This window comes from Vidua macroura, chromosome 7, assembly GCF_024509145.1.
Source record: "Vidua macroura isolate BioBank_ID:100142 chromosome 7, ASM2450914v1, whole genome shotgun sequence".
Classification (NCBI taxonomy): domain Eukaryota; kingdom Metazoa; phylum Chordata; class Aves; order Passeriformes; family Viduidae; genus Vidua; species Vidua macroura.
Window position 1 is genome coordinate 14,932,969 of NC_071577.1, and position 14,203 is coordinate 14,947,171.

The 14,203-nt window shown below is 34.3% G+C and overlaps 1 protein-coding gene across 10 annotated transcripts in view; it reads right to left on the reverse strand.

Annotated features, from left to right (window-relative positions):
- ADAM23 (ADAM metallopeptidase domain 23) overlaps positions 1-14,203 on the reverse strand; it is a 69,284-nt gene that overhangs the window by 29,473 nt on the left and 25,608 nt on the right. For all 10 annotated transcript variants that reach the window (XR_008437854.1, XM_053982187.1, XM_053982183.1 and 7 more), the window contains exons 5-13: positions 13,255-13,337; positions 12,541-12,604; positions 10,237-10,309; positions 9,681-9,754; positions 8,740-8,805; positions 6,151-6,222; positions 3,559-3,725; positions 1,551-1,635; positions 705-795 (exon numbers count right to left, since the gene is read on the reverse strand). Coding sequence is in view for 9 of the 10 variants with exons in the window: in XM_053982187.1 (XP_053838162.1) it covers positions 705-795; positions 1,551-1,635; positions 3,559-3,725; positions 6,151-6,222; positions 8,740-8,805; positions 9,681-9,754; positions 10,237-10,309; positions 12,541-12,604; positions 13,255-13,337 (775 nt within the window). In the remaining variant the exon portion in view is untranslated. The remainder of the gene's footprint in view (positions 1-704; positions 796-1,550; positions 1,636-3,558; positions 3,726-6,150; positions 6,223-8,739; positions 8,806-9,680; positions 9,755-10,236; positions 10,310-12,540; positions 12,605-13,254; positions 13,338-14,203) is intronic.

The following is a 14,203-nucleotide window of genomic DNA, read 5'->3' on the forward strand; positions in this document are numbered from 1 at the left end:
GTTTAGCAATTTGCTAGATTACACAACTCATAAGCAATGCTTTACAAAATTATATGCCCAAGCATGGTTTCCTAACTCACAGATTTTTGAAGTGATTCCACAATACAGTCAACATTATCAATCACGTTTTTAAAGAGGAAACAAAGAGAACAGGTAGCCAAACTCGTTACAAAATGCAAGTGAAAAACCAAATCATTTTCTTTAGCCCTGAAAAGGGGTTTGCAGCAGTTTTTTTACCAACACTCTACACATGTTAAGACCACGCAAATCTGGTCTGACTGTGAAGTAGCAAGATAACAAGTTGAGTAAATGTCACACTGGACTAGGTTACAACTCCTTCACATGTCTTCAATTGTAAATCAGGTATTTTTGCATTTTAAGAAGTCAGAGATTGTTCTGTTAATTTACAGATTTCATGATGATAGAAAATGAGTTCTAAATTAAATTAATGGTGTTTTTACCAATATACCTTTGAATATTGGTTATGAAGCTAACCTCGACACAAGACATCACTGAGGTCATGCAAAATGTCTCTAAACCAGCAGCTCTTATTTTGGTGACACTGAAATTTCACTATATATATTTCCAAAAGTAGCAATTCTTCTTCTACAGTTACAGTAATTTTGGCATTTCTTTCAAACACAATAAAGGAAATGTTAGGAAATGTTTTTAGCTATGGAAGACAAAAGACTCTGTGTACATACTCGGTTTCCTGGCAGCTGGCTCCCATTGTATTCCAAGATTCTGAGCAAGACTCTGTGCTAGTTCCTGTGCCATGGGCAAAGGGAGGCCATACTGCATTCCAAGAGTAGCACAATTATAAAAAAAAAAAAAAAAAAACAAAAACCCATTAGTTATTGCAATGAACGCTACGCTGGCTCATTCTGCCTTACCACATACCTACTACTTCAATAATTCAGTGTAGTCAATCACAATTCTATGTGCATATAAGGAAAATAAACCCAGTAAAGTACATAACAGATAAAGTTTTCCTCTCCTAATCTAAAGAAAGAAGTCTATTAATCTAAAGAAAGAAGTTCTGTAATAGTAGGATTTAACCCACATAAAACCAGGAGAATTTCATTATCAATTTAACACTGCACTGAGGGAAAAAATTAACAGTAATAGTAAAATAATCAATACACAGGGACAATTTGTTTTCTAATTTAAATATTAAAAAATTTCAGGCAGAATTACATGCCATTGGTACCTCAGAAGATAAGTGTCTTACAGCAGTAAGACGAAGATATTCACTGCTTTGTTTCAAATACTCCTGTCTGAGATTTTTCGCTCTAAATTTCTGTTAAATATAATAAAAGCCAATTTAAGTTCTTTTTAAGAGAATAATGCAGACAGGAGAAATATTTTCTGAAAAGAAAGGCACTCTGAGCAGTAGTTTGATGATGATCAAGAAGGCTGGCTGTGAGAATCCTAACTTTTTAATATGTAAATTATCTTTAAAGCCCTGGATACTGAAACATATGAACTCATGAAATTATAATGTAGACATCCTACTTTATTTCACTTTAGTGATGAAAAAAAAAAATTACCTCATTCACTCCTACTCCTCTGGCCACAGAGCAAATACCTCCAAAGTAACTTAAGCTGCTCCTTTTGTAATGAAATGTCACATTCCTTACAAACAAATAAAAATAAAGAAACTATAACATGCTGACATTGGGCACCAAGAGCTTATTGAAAGAGCATACTCTCACACATACTTTGATAGATTGCATGTACATTCATCTATTTCTAGCATAAAAGCAACTGCAAGTTTACAAACAGAATACCAACACTGAAAGAGGTGTTTTATATAAGCTTTGACACAAATACTGTTTTTCTTTTGTAGAGTCAGAATCAGTCCTAACCCACAAACAAACTCACAAGCACAGGAAGCTTGAGTGCCAGACTCCTAAGACAATACAGTAATAACATTTCTTTAAAAAGTTCACAATATATTCCAATTTATAATCTGTCACAAAGGAATTCAGTTCTGAAATGTACCAGTACTGAGAACTTTAAAAATTATCATCTTAATCCAAACCAACTTAAGTTTTAAATCCAAATGAAAAGACTTGAGAAGTATACCTAAAGGGAAAGTAATTTAATTCTGCTCTTTAACCTTGCCTCCTTTCATTTATTGTTAATAAGCCCCAAATAATTTAGTTAAGTAATGTGGAAGATCTAAATTATTCAATAAAATGCCTATAAATTACTATGAATTACACCTATTTTAACTTCACTGTCATAACAATAAATCTACACGGCCTACAAACAACCTGCAGTGATCCTGCATGATGTACAAATGACCTAACCTTTGAAAATTGATGGGTTTGTTTTAAATGACAGGTTACCCCATACAGGTATGTATTTATTTTTCAGAACACTCTAACTGCCATCAGAACTTTCACACTGCAGCTTAACAAAACACTCACAGCCAGGGGCTTTACAACAGACAGGATTGCAGGCACTTTTGGAAATGTTCTAGTTCATCTCTCCCCAGCTCCAAGGAGGCTCAGCTGGAGCATGCCATGTTCTACTAGCTTTGGAACATCGCCAAGCATGGGTACTCCATCATCTCTCTGTGCAGCCTCTTCCAGCATCTGACCAGCTTCACAGTGAAAGGGGTTTTTTGCCCTATGTTTAAATGGAACTTCTTGTATTTCAGGTTGGATTTGATACCTTTCACCATGAGAAGAGCCTGTTGCTGGCAAACTCTTCAGCAGGTGACACAAAATATGCATGGAAGTCACTAAGAGTGCATGTCAGCAGCACTGTGCCTGTATTATAGAGAACAAAATCAGCACTGTATTGTGACGCCTGTAAAAAGGAAATCTGGAGGAAATTCTTCATCCCCTATTTTTATCTTCTTCTGCAGAAGATGAACTATAGGAGAATCCTATGGAAGACATTAGTTACTCCATCGTCACAGTATGTCATGCTGCTGGGACACAGCTTAAGATCTTTCCCTATGCTGCACAGGAGAACACACATTCCCTCCTCCTCTTTGCTTACAATGCCATGAAGTAAAATAATCTTTGCTCAAGGCTGAAGTCATCCCTAGTGATGAAAGTGGAATTTCCTCTCAAAATGCATTGCATCTCAGAACAATTCATTACAGCTCTAAAGGAGAAGACCTTCCATTAACAAATCATCACTGCAGCCTCACGTGTGAATAAATTTACTAACTGGAACACTCTTATGGCAACACATAATCTTGTCAGCTCTGCCCTCTCCTGATCATAACTGGAAAAGCAGCACATTACATACCTGATAGCAAAGCTAAGTGTCCTTAAGGGCTCATCTAAAGACACTTCACATGTGACACTGTCTCCAGTTCCAAAGACATTCAAATATCATTACAGATATATAGCGACATGACCATGGTATATACTACAGCTATTAAAAACAGGTGTTAAATATTGATTAAGCTTCCTAAGGAAGGCCGATATTGATTGATACAGAGACTACCAAGCAAAAAAAGCAAGAAAGAAGAGACAAGTAGAGAAAAGCAGTAGACAGGAAATAACATTCTAAGCCATTGCCAAGGGTACATACGAGAGCAGGTGCACAGCATCAGCGTGCTGCTTGATGTAGTGCTGCCGGTACTTGGAGAAATCGTGGAGCATCTGCAGAGGGTCAGGGCGAATATTAATGCGATCTCTGTCTGTCCAAGTCTCCACAGCAACGAGAACCACCCTGGTGTTCAGCTGTTCCTTGTATATCTGAGGGCAGAGACAGGACAGGCACAGGAGTAGAACACTGGGTCAAACATGCACAGTTAGCCAGTAAGAGTAAAGCGGAAGGACAAGAGGGATAGAGCAGGAGGAAAACATGGGGAAATAGTTAGCTGGCAATGCCTTGCATTTCCTAAAAGCTGATATTCTGATCCACTAAAATTTTATGTTTTAGAAGGAAAACAAGAAACAACCCTTGTTTCTCTCTTTTTTTTTTTTTTTTTGAGCCACTCCATTTTCTTTAAAATTCTCATGGCAAATAACTTTGCCACTGAGTTTTGCAGAAAATCTGTGCAAAAATCAGCAAAGAAGAAATGTAAAGGTACACTGGGTGATCTCAAGGAAAAGAAAAGAATGGTCTCAAAGAGTAGCCAAAGACAAATCTAAAGTTGAGATTAAATAATTTCCCAGTTTTCCAATAAATCCAAATTTTAATTAATGCTGGATTTCCAGTTATATATTATGATCACTTAATTCTCACATTGCTTGAGTAAAATTAATGAAAAATCTTGATTTTACTACAAATTTTAATGTTACTGTAGCAATAGACAAGGAAACAACAATCAGGCATTAATAATAACAAAACAGTTTTAAAATATGCATTTTAACATTGTGCACGATACTTGATTCTGACATAAAACTACTGCTGTCTTTTGGTTCAGTTCAAAAAATATCAAATTTTATTAACTAAGGTTATGCAGAACGCACAAATCTACAAAAGATGCATTCTTTATTCATCCTGACCACAAACCCAGTTTTGTATCAGGGCAGCATTAATCTGATATTATACATTGACTTATTAAAAAGTCAATGTATAATATTCAGCTTAGAAAAAAAAAAAAAGATAAATATAAAAACAAGAGATAGGAACCAGCTAAGCTCAGTTTTGTCCAAGACCTTTGAAGGAAAAGAGTATTAGCATGCTTCAATCTCAGGGAGACAGGTTGAGAACATACACAGAAAATGGTTTACAATATGAGCAAACCCAATGAAATTAATCTGCCTGAAATGATATAGGGGTGGATAAATAAAGACTTTACTTCTCTTTGTTGAGAGGAAAACTCTATTTCGTGAAGCAAACAGCAACAAAAGAATGGAAGAAGGGGCAGAGAACCTGGAGGCCTCTGAAGGCCATTATCCTTTTCCCAATAATAAACCAGTAAGAAATACAGCCCACACCACATGGATGCAAGGGAATATCACGGCAGAAAATCCTGCTCTTTTTCATGCTTTATTTAAATAAAAAGCCATTAAGATGTCATTTTGTAAGATTTCTATGAAGGTACTGAATTCTACACAAGAATGAAGCTTGTATTTCTGCATACACACATAAAAATGGAAAAAAAAGACAATATAGAAAGAAAAGATGGATGAAATAATTTTTGTTAAAATGCAGAACAAAGAGAAAGAAATAATTATCAGATAAGGAAAAAATAAAGATGCCACCTTTTCTTTGGGTATGTCCAATATAAACTGCAGAAATATTACAATTATTTACATTTTTATCTGCTCTAGTAATTTTTCTTTAGGCTACTGGCTTTTCAGATTATAGAAAAATATTCCAAAACACTTCCAAAAACACTTCATAATACTTTCATGCACTATAAATATATTCATCTAAATTCTCAATATACATCCAGTACACTTTATATGTAAGGACAAATACTGCATTGTTTCCTCAGAGTCAAACTGCTGACAATGTCATCATATCACACAGTTCCACTGGTACCAATAATGTCACATGGAAAAGGTACTCAGAGTCAGCATCTGGTAGCTTTTGTATTCATCCCTACTAGAAAATCTACCTTTTTTCACTGCATACAGAGCTCTGAAACATGTGTGATCATTATATGTGCATCAAAGAGAGGACAAAAAACCCCAAATTAATTTTACCACAAATATTACTCTTAGTTTATATGCTGTATGCAAAATTGTTTTAAATTTAGCACAGATACAAGTATAGTATCTGTGTCAGTTCCACCCATCTATAATGTAGTACAGTGGCATTTTGTTTGTTTTTAAGCTATAAATAGAGATTTATAAAGCAGATTATTTTACTCACACTCACTTTTTCTTCCAATACATATGTTTCCCTTGTGAGCTATACTTGCAGTTTCAATCACTTGTATTTAGTTACAAATATAAATTTGATTAAATCTCATTCTTAATTGGTGACAGATAATGAAATCACCCCTGCCAAAGGCAAACTCTGACTGTTGCAAGCTTTCAGAAAAATGCCACAGATAATCTGGTAGTTTCTTATACCTTCACCCCAGGCTATTCTTCTGCAGAAGAACTAGAAGTACACTTTAAAGTGTAATTGAAATTTGGTATCTGAAAATGATAACATTTTTAATACAGTGCTAAAGTAGAAGTCAGTGAATCGGTTTTCAGAAGAAACATTGATACTTACAGCATCTACAAGGTTTACCACAGACTTTGCAAAATTGTTTGTGTATGCAGTTGAAGAACGGTGCCTTTTGAACTAAAAGAAGAGAAAGTAGAGCACAGTGAGAACTTAAATACTTATTACTAATTCTTTATTTTTACAGCATGAACGTAAAATTAACATTTTAAGAAAGAGTAAGGGAAAAACTAAAAAAACTTTTCAGATCACAGCCTATATCTCATATTCAAGAATCCCTGGAAGATAAAGGAAGCCATGTATGCTATGCAGCCTTTCCCAACTGTAAAAGGAGCATTTAACCACAAGAAATACTGTATTTAGAATCAGAGTTCAAATGTTTGAGACAAAATTACAGGTAAACATGAACATAAACATGAGCTCAAAATTGACAGGACGCTTTACCCATTAAAATCACTTAACTTGATGAGCTACATATCAGACTTTAATTATAAGACATGAAGATGAAGCATTTACCACTTATCCTGTGCACAGCTCTTTGCAAAGGCCTCCTTTTCTACAATAGCACAACACTTTTGCGACATGCCGCAGGAGTTAGAGGAAAAGGCAAAATGGAAGAGGGAGCGCATGGTAACAGTAAATATGTGTTTGAACACGAAAAGAGTTAAGCTAAATATCTTAAATTCTAACTTCAATTTTTTTTTTAATAGACCTCAATGAGTTGTATTAAAAGTTCTGCTTCATGATATCTGTGCATATCATTAAAATGGTTTAATGTCTTTCCTCATCCTGCCTCACAAGCCCTTTCTGTTCCAAGTTAAATTTTTTAAAGATGCAGCTATGGTATCTGAACATGAATCCATATGACTTTCAAGAAACTCTAAAATTATAAACCAAGATTACATTACACAGTATGATCTGAAGATAGGAAAAATAGGTCTTCAAAATTTCACAGAAAATGAACGTGAAATTGCTTAAAACAGGGGGAAAAAGCCTTTATCAAAAAACTTACTAATTTCAACTACTGGTTAAAAGCAACAAGTCTCATTGCCTCACAGTGTTCTATGAAAGTGTCAGTTATTCTCTCTATGAAACACAGTACTTAAAAAGAGGCCTTGGAAGGAGAGACTCTCCTCTGAGTAGCTGCTCTCAGGTCCAGTGCTAGTAGGTGCCTAGGATGTACACTGAAAGAAGCATTATACCATGGACTGCTCCCCAGAGAACAATGACAATGGGGAAGGAGGAAAGGCTGGCTTTGGCTTTTTGTTTTGAGCCAATCCCAAACTTTTCCAGAAGTGGAAAGGTAAAATAATATGCTTTGGAAGATGTTCTTGGTTTTCATGAAAGAATTAAAATGCTAAAATCAATAGCAATATACCACAAAATGCAGTTAAACACTGATCCTAAAAGAACAAAGCTTTTAGAGGAGACAAGAGTGTCTGTAATAAGTGTAGTGAACACCTTCAAGCATGCCTGCAATACAAGAGGCCAGGGGAAAGAGACAGACATAGGAAAATTTTCTCTTCATAAGGAACACCAAGCATAGACATCAAACAAGACAACTAAATGGCCATAACTTCAGTTACTGTGCCCTACTCCTAAATAACCAACACTTGAACACTCTTAAGAGTAGTTTCCTAACAGGTGGCTTTACAAATGAAAACAGCTCAAGAAATTTCTGTCCTACTTTTTCCACCCATTCAAATTCCCTCCACAGTGCTAAATTAACACAGATAAAATATAGGTTATGTTTGCCCAGACTACTTCTATGATTTATTAGACAGGTGAGGGGAGGGTACCTTATCTGTCTATTCAGCACTGGAACAAGTATGAATTACAGTATCCTATCCTGATATCTTTAATTTCTTGCTGTTAAATATCATCCTTTAGTGTTGACAACAGAGCCCACAACTCCATAAAGCACTGGGAAACTTGCAGCAGGGTGAGAGACATTAAAAGCAAATAAAATAAGTGGAAACTATTGTATCAGCAAAATTTGATTTAAAAAAAAGAAGTCATGCTTACAACAAATATCACTTAATCTGACTTTTTCCAGTCATCTCTCAACACAAAAAGGGGAAAAAATGGGCTTTCCTACCCCCATGCATTCGGGTTTTTTTTAATGACAAACACTTTCTGAATCAAACAAACAACTTACCTTGCACTGCATTATCACTCTTCTTTATAAGTATGGAATAGCCACGAAGAATAATCAGAGTTTTGTCTACATGTTTTGCTGCATTAAAATTTAGATTAGTAAAACTAAGCTCAAAGTAACAAATTCTGACCTTTTTCTATATAACTTCAAAGATAGGATGTAATTTTAGAATATTTAGTGTGTTTGCTCTGGACAAAAATGTTTTATTGCTTTACTTTGTTGGTTATGGGCATATTAATTTATCCATATGATACCAAAGTGTTCTAGATTCATTTTGAATATAAAATTGCCCTAGAAATTCTTAGGTAACATTAAGCATCATTAGGCATATGGCCTACAGTGTGTCTTACAGTACAAATGTTAATAGCTGCTGATAAATAAAATCCTGGGCCCAAAAAAAGGGTGACAATTTGTAGGCTGCACATCAGCCTACAAATTGTCACCAAAAGGGAAGCTTACTATTGAATTTATATACTTACCATTTTATGGTCATTGACTATCATGAGCTCCAGATATTTCATTTCTTCAAAGACACCACGAGATAACTGATGAATTAAAGAAATTTGAGAAATCATGAAGATGTAGTTATTTTCAAAAATAACTGCAGCTGACTTTTATTATATATACATATTAAATATATATTTGCTTAGGGTATGTAAACCAGTAAACAACTGATTGTGAAATGCAAGTAGGACAAAGAATCATAGCTCTAGTAACTTAGACGCTGGCTGAGTATCTGAGCCACATATCTAAGAAAGTTCAGGTTCTACTCTTTTTGCTTCAGTGCAGACACCACCACTGCTTCCCTCCTCCTTTTATTATGTACTATTCACCACAGATTGAATGAGGAAGTTACTAAAAACATAAGCACCCTCAAAAATATGGTGTGGATTGTGCAACTCAGTGAAGAAATTCAGAATAATCTCCTTTAACTCAATTATTCCCCTAACTGATACATACGCATATGAAGATCATGAGGATTGCCCACTTAAGTTCTCCCAGTAACCAGTTCTAGGTGTCCTCATTTGGATTTTTGATTTAATCGTGCTACTTAATGAGCCAAGTGACAATAAAGTCAGATATCTATAAACGCAAGAGTTCATTCAAAATTATTCTTTATTCTCAAGCTGTCAAAAAAATTAAAATTCTAAAGTAATTTCCACTACTAAATTTTTATTTAATTGATGCATAACGTTACTGTCACTTCATAAGATTTATCAACTTTCTTCCAAATTTTCTATTTTTGAAAAAAGTCTTCTTTTCTCAATTGATAACTGTATTATGTGACAATATTACATAATATTAAGCTTCTAAAAATACTTGTTTCCTAAGCACTATATTCTCTTGACATTAAAAAATACAGAAATTAGTGAGTTTGGTTTTATAAATGGTCTTAACTCAGGGTCACACTTCTACTTACTGCTCTCTTTCTTCTTCTTCTCCTCAGCCACTGCAGTTCAGACAGAAAAGGCCATTCAGAACTGGAGTCAGTCTCTGTAAAAATTACAATTTCAGAATGCACACTGTCCAAACCAAAAGTAGATTAAGATCACAAAAATTAGAAACACCCTTGCTATTCAAAAGCTTGCTTTTAAAAAGATATAAGACATATCAAAACTCAAGTAATTTAGAAATTTTAAAGCATTCAAGGAGAGGTGAAGTAATGATAACCTGGGCTTCGAACATACATTTTCTTCCATCTCATTGCCTAAGTAACATTAATATCACTGATTAAATTCAGTGGTTTTCAGAGGAAAGCTAAATACAGGCCTGTGGATGAAAATCTTACAGCTGCCTTTTGAAAAATCTATATTCTGTTGCAATAATTGGGAAAAAGGGCAAGTAAATATCTATTTTTCAAGATTTTCTAAATAATCAGCGATTTTATAAACACTGCTAGCCTAATACTCAGATTTTCCAAGTTATATATACAATTATTTCCAATGTTTAAAAACCCATAACAAGCAAAAACATACCAAGGTCCTGCAACTGCTTGGAGGCTTGTGTTCCGTAAGTTCTTTGGATGATATGTGGCCTACTTTTACTTTCCTAAAAAGAAAAATATGTGAAATTTTCTTCTAATTAATAACATCAAGTGAAAACGTGGCACTTCTTTCAGTATTTATAATTTTTATTATTTTTTCTATAAAATGCAAGCAACTATAGTACCAGTTTGGGATAGTACTAATCTGAAGCCATCTATTTGCAATCCTGAGTAAACCATAGAGGCTCTCTGCTTCAGCAAATTGACCAGTCTACAAAAAAAAAAGTGTCACAGATGTCTGTGAGATTACCTTTAAAAGTCCTTTAAAAGCCTTAGGGTTAGAGAACACAGATCCCTTATTCCAATAAATCAAACTAGAATGTTTGTATTTGGTTGAAATCTTCCTTCCACAGATGAAAAGCAACTACTACTATTTATGAAAAAAATCCTAATTGCAGCAAATTGCAAGAAACCAATCAATATACTATCCTTAAGAGGATCCTTTCACCCTGTTTTATTGGTGTATTCCGCACTTTAAAAGGACAAGATTTTTAATGCATATTTTCGTTAGAAATCTGACATACTCCAAATTATCACACTTGAGTATCTACTCTAGAAAACAACTCCTTTCTTCCATAACACCTCCTCTGCAGAGGCTGCCAAAACAAACAATTCTTTTCAAAAGGTAGGTTGCTGCTGTTCTGTAACTTCCATAAGAAATACATAGCACACTGAAGGACAATACTGCATCTATTTGCTAGATTTTGGGAGGAAGGAGAAGGGGTGTTATATAGTATCTACTATAGTTAAGATTAATCAAGCTGAATAAAGTACATGATGAAGGCCGTGTTCAAGATATTTATCTCATATACTGCAATTAAAAAATGAGCCTCTGAAAGCTCTCTGTAGCTGTATTATTTCCAGTAGTTTTGAGAAAATTATGCATCTCATCTGTTTTCTTATTTAAACTCGAAACCTTGAGTTGGCAAATGGAATCTCATTTTTATAACCAGAACTTTTGCTCTACTTACAACCTTTACTGAAATACCACTCAGAGAGATATCCTGGTTTCCTTTGTTCACCCAAGCAAGAAAACAGTTTAGTTACATTTTCTTCTTCCTTATATAAACATAATCTGCATGAATTTACTGTGTCTGTGTTGTCAGTTTTTAGAATTGCAACCTTTACGAACATGTGCTACATCGTAGATAGGCAGCATGTACTGTTGTTCCTGGGGAGACTGATTCTTTTAGAGGTAATATTTTCCCATGTCTCTGAAGTTTCATTTGTAGCCCAATAATTGACTGTCCAAATTATACCAAGGCCTCTGAATGTTGATCCAGTTTTTTTGACAGTATAAGTCAGTGATTTTGTAGATCTTTACTCAGACTCTAATTTAAGCTTTGCAGTCACTACATGTTGGGTCAGCAGCATTAATTATTTGTCACATACTATACACATACTGTCATACACATACTAGAGCGAGACAAACTTGAGAACTGTGGCACAGCATCTGCAATATATCCTACAGAGCAAGCAGGATACAAACCTTAAGAATTCTCTGTCTCAATATTGAAAATAATTTCACTGAAAATCACTCAGAAGTTAGAAATATACCTAGTTTTACTACTGTCTGTGAAACTCTGTCAGCTGTATTAACAGCTAAAGTTTTAGAAATGGTTGTACACATGAAACACACAAAAAAAAAAGCAAAATACTTGCATAAATGCAGTCCTATATGCTGATCCAGCATAATCTTGTCTTTGAATATGCTGGATCACAATCATTTAAGCTATACAATGATCACTGACTTAAGACATACAAAATTTAAGACACCCAGATGTAATTATCTACTGAATTATGCTTTTTGTGGAATCATGGCAGGTCAAGAGCAGTCTGATGCAACTATTTAGAGAGGAATGTACAAATGAGTTTCAGAGATCCTTTCAATGAATTTATAAACACTTTAGTTCAAGTACTAGAGCAAATTGATAAACACTTTTTGACAGTCCATAACCATATGCTATGGGAAACAGTTTTATTTGTCTGTTCCCAGCATCTAAATGATCAAGAGCAAGTAGGAAACAAAGGATTAAAGAAAAGCAGAGAAAAACCATAGGTAAATCATAATTACATGTTTGCCACCTTAAACAAATTCAAATCAAGTGTTTTAAAATACTCTTCATTTTCATATGTGTGCATGAGACATATCACTTATTGATTTATTCTAATACTTTTATTTGCTATCCCTTGAGCACTTTCCTAAACCAAACAAACTAGACAAAAATAAACTTACTGCAGTGTGGGTCAGATCCATTGGTTCTATCAAGTACAAATAAGTACTGTCTTCAAACATGCCACTAGAACACGGAGAGAAAGAAGTGATATTTAGGATCACAAAGCAATCAGTTTGACTCCACGACATGAATTTTGATAAGACAAAACCAAACTTAGGGCTGGAAAACTGACAATATTAAATATATATTCATTAGTACCACCTCTAGCTAAAGGCAAGAATTGCGGGATTATTAAGATATCTGGCACATTTTAATGGACTAACACTAAAGGTAATGGCAATGCCATGATAAATTACCAAAAAGGGTAAAGATTTGATGTTGGGAAAAGGAAGTCCTACAACACACCCTGAGCATGCAAAACATAATCACCAGCTGAGCTGCACTTAGCAGTAACTAATGTTAATTTCTTGCATTTTTTCCTTGTACAATCTAACAAAAAGATCCTTTTTTCTATGACAGAATTATACATGAATACTGAGCATACAAACTGCTGAAATACAATTCTTGTTTATCCTTTGCCATAATAAGTCATCTGGGGAAATATTTACCTACACATATTATATTCAAAGGTTTCATGAGACAGTATCAAAACACTAATTCCAATGATACTAAGAAAAATTTCAAAACAAAAAAAAAATCGTTGAGCCTTTAGTGTTTCAGTTCCTTCCATATTAAGACATAGCCTTGTTTAAAAAATGAGAACATGCACTTACTGAAGTCCATTACAAGTTGAAAGAGCAACTTTGGAATGTTTCACACCTCTGATATTTCCATGGTAGTAACAATGCTCTCCCCCCTAATAATTTTTAAAAACAAACAATCACACACACAAATTATTCTGATTTAATATCTGCTGCTTAAAACCAATGCCAAAAAAATTAACAGTAACAATACACATTTACCTCATTTATGTACTTGTCTTTTCTGTCTATCAGCAATAAGTTCAGTAAACTAAAACGTTTTATCAAAAAATTTTATTCAAAACCCTCAAGTGTGGTTGTCTCGCAGCTATTGCTTGAAAAACCTACTATTCATCATAAAAATATTTTAATTCTTGTGTCATGTCCACTCCAACATGCATATTAAACACATTCTTTATGTAATGATTGTAACTTGAGACAGTACAAAAAATGTAAACGCTCTTTGTCTATGACAGCATTATTTCCATTTTGCATCTTACTCAATGAGATATTCAGATTCTGATTTAAATTCCTTACAGGTTATTGTGTATAATTAAATCAAAGTACTTCACAGAAAGTAATCATTGTGTGTTTACCCTTCCATCAGTGAGAATGCATAAAACATACTTTTTAACAGCTAAATTTGATTATGTTTCTTACACAAAGCTTTTCAAGATTTTTATTTAAACATGATCATCTGAGTAAAGAAATTGCTGTTTGTTTTTCAGTAATTTTTGTAATTAACTACCTCTTTCTAGAAAAGACTGTACTTTTCATTGAGCTCTCACTTCTTTAGATCCACATTAGGAAACAAAACAACCTTTTACTTGGGCATAAAAAGTATTACAAGACACTGCAAAGGACCAGGACACAGTCCTTATTTGACCTCCTACACAAAATGTGTGGGGTTCTGGGGTCTTTTCATTATCTATAATGAAGCCTTTTACACATTAACGTGACCTCAGGCGCTCTATTATCGCTT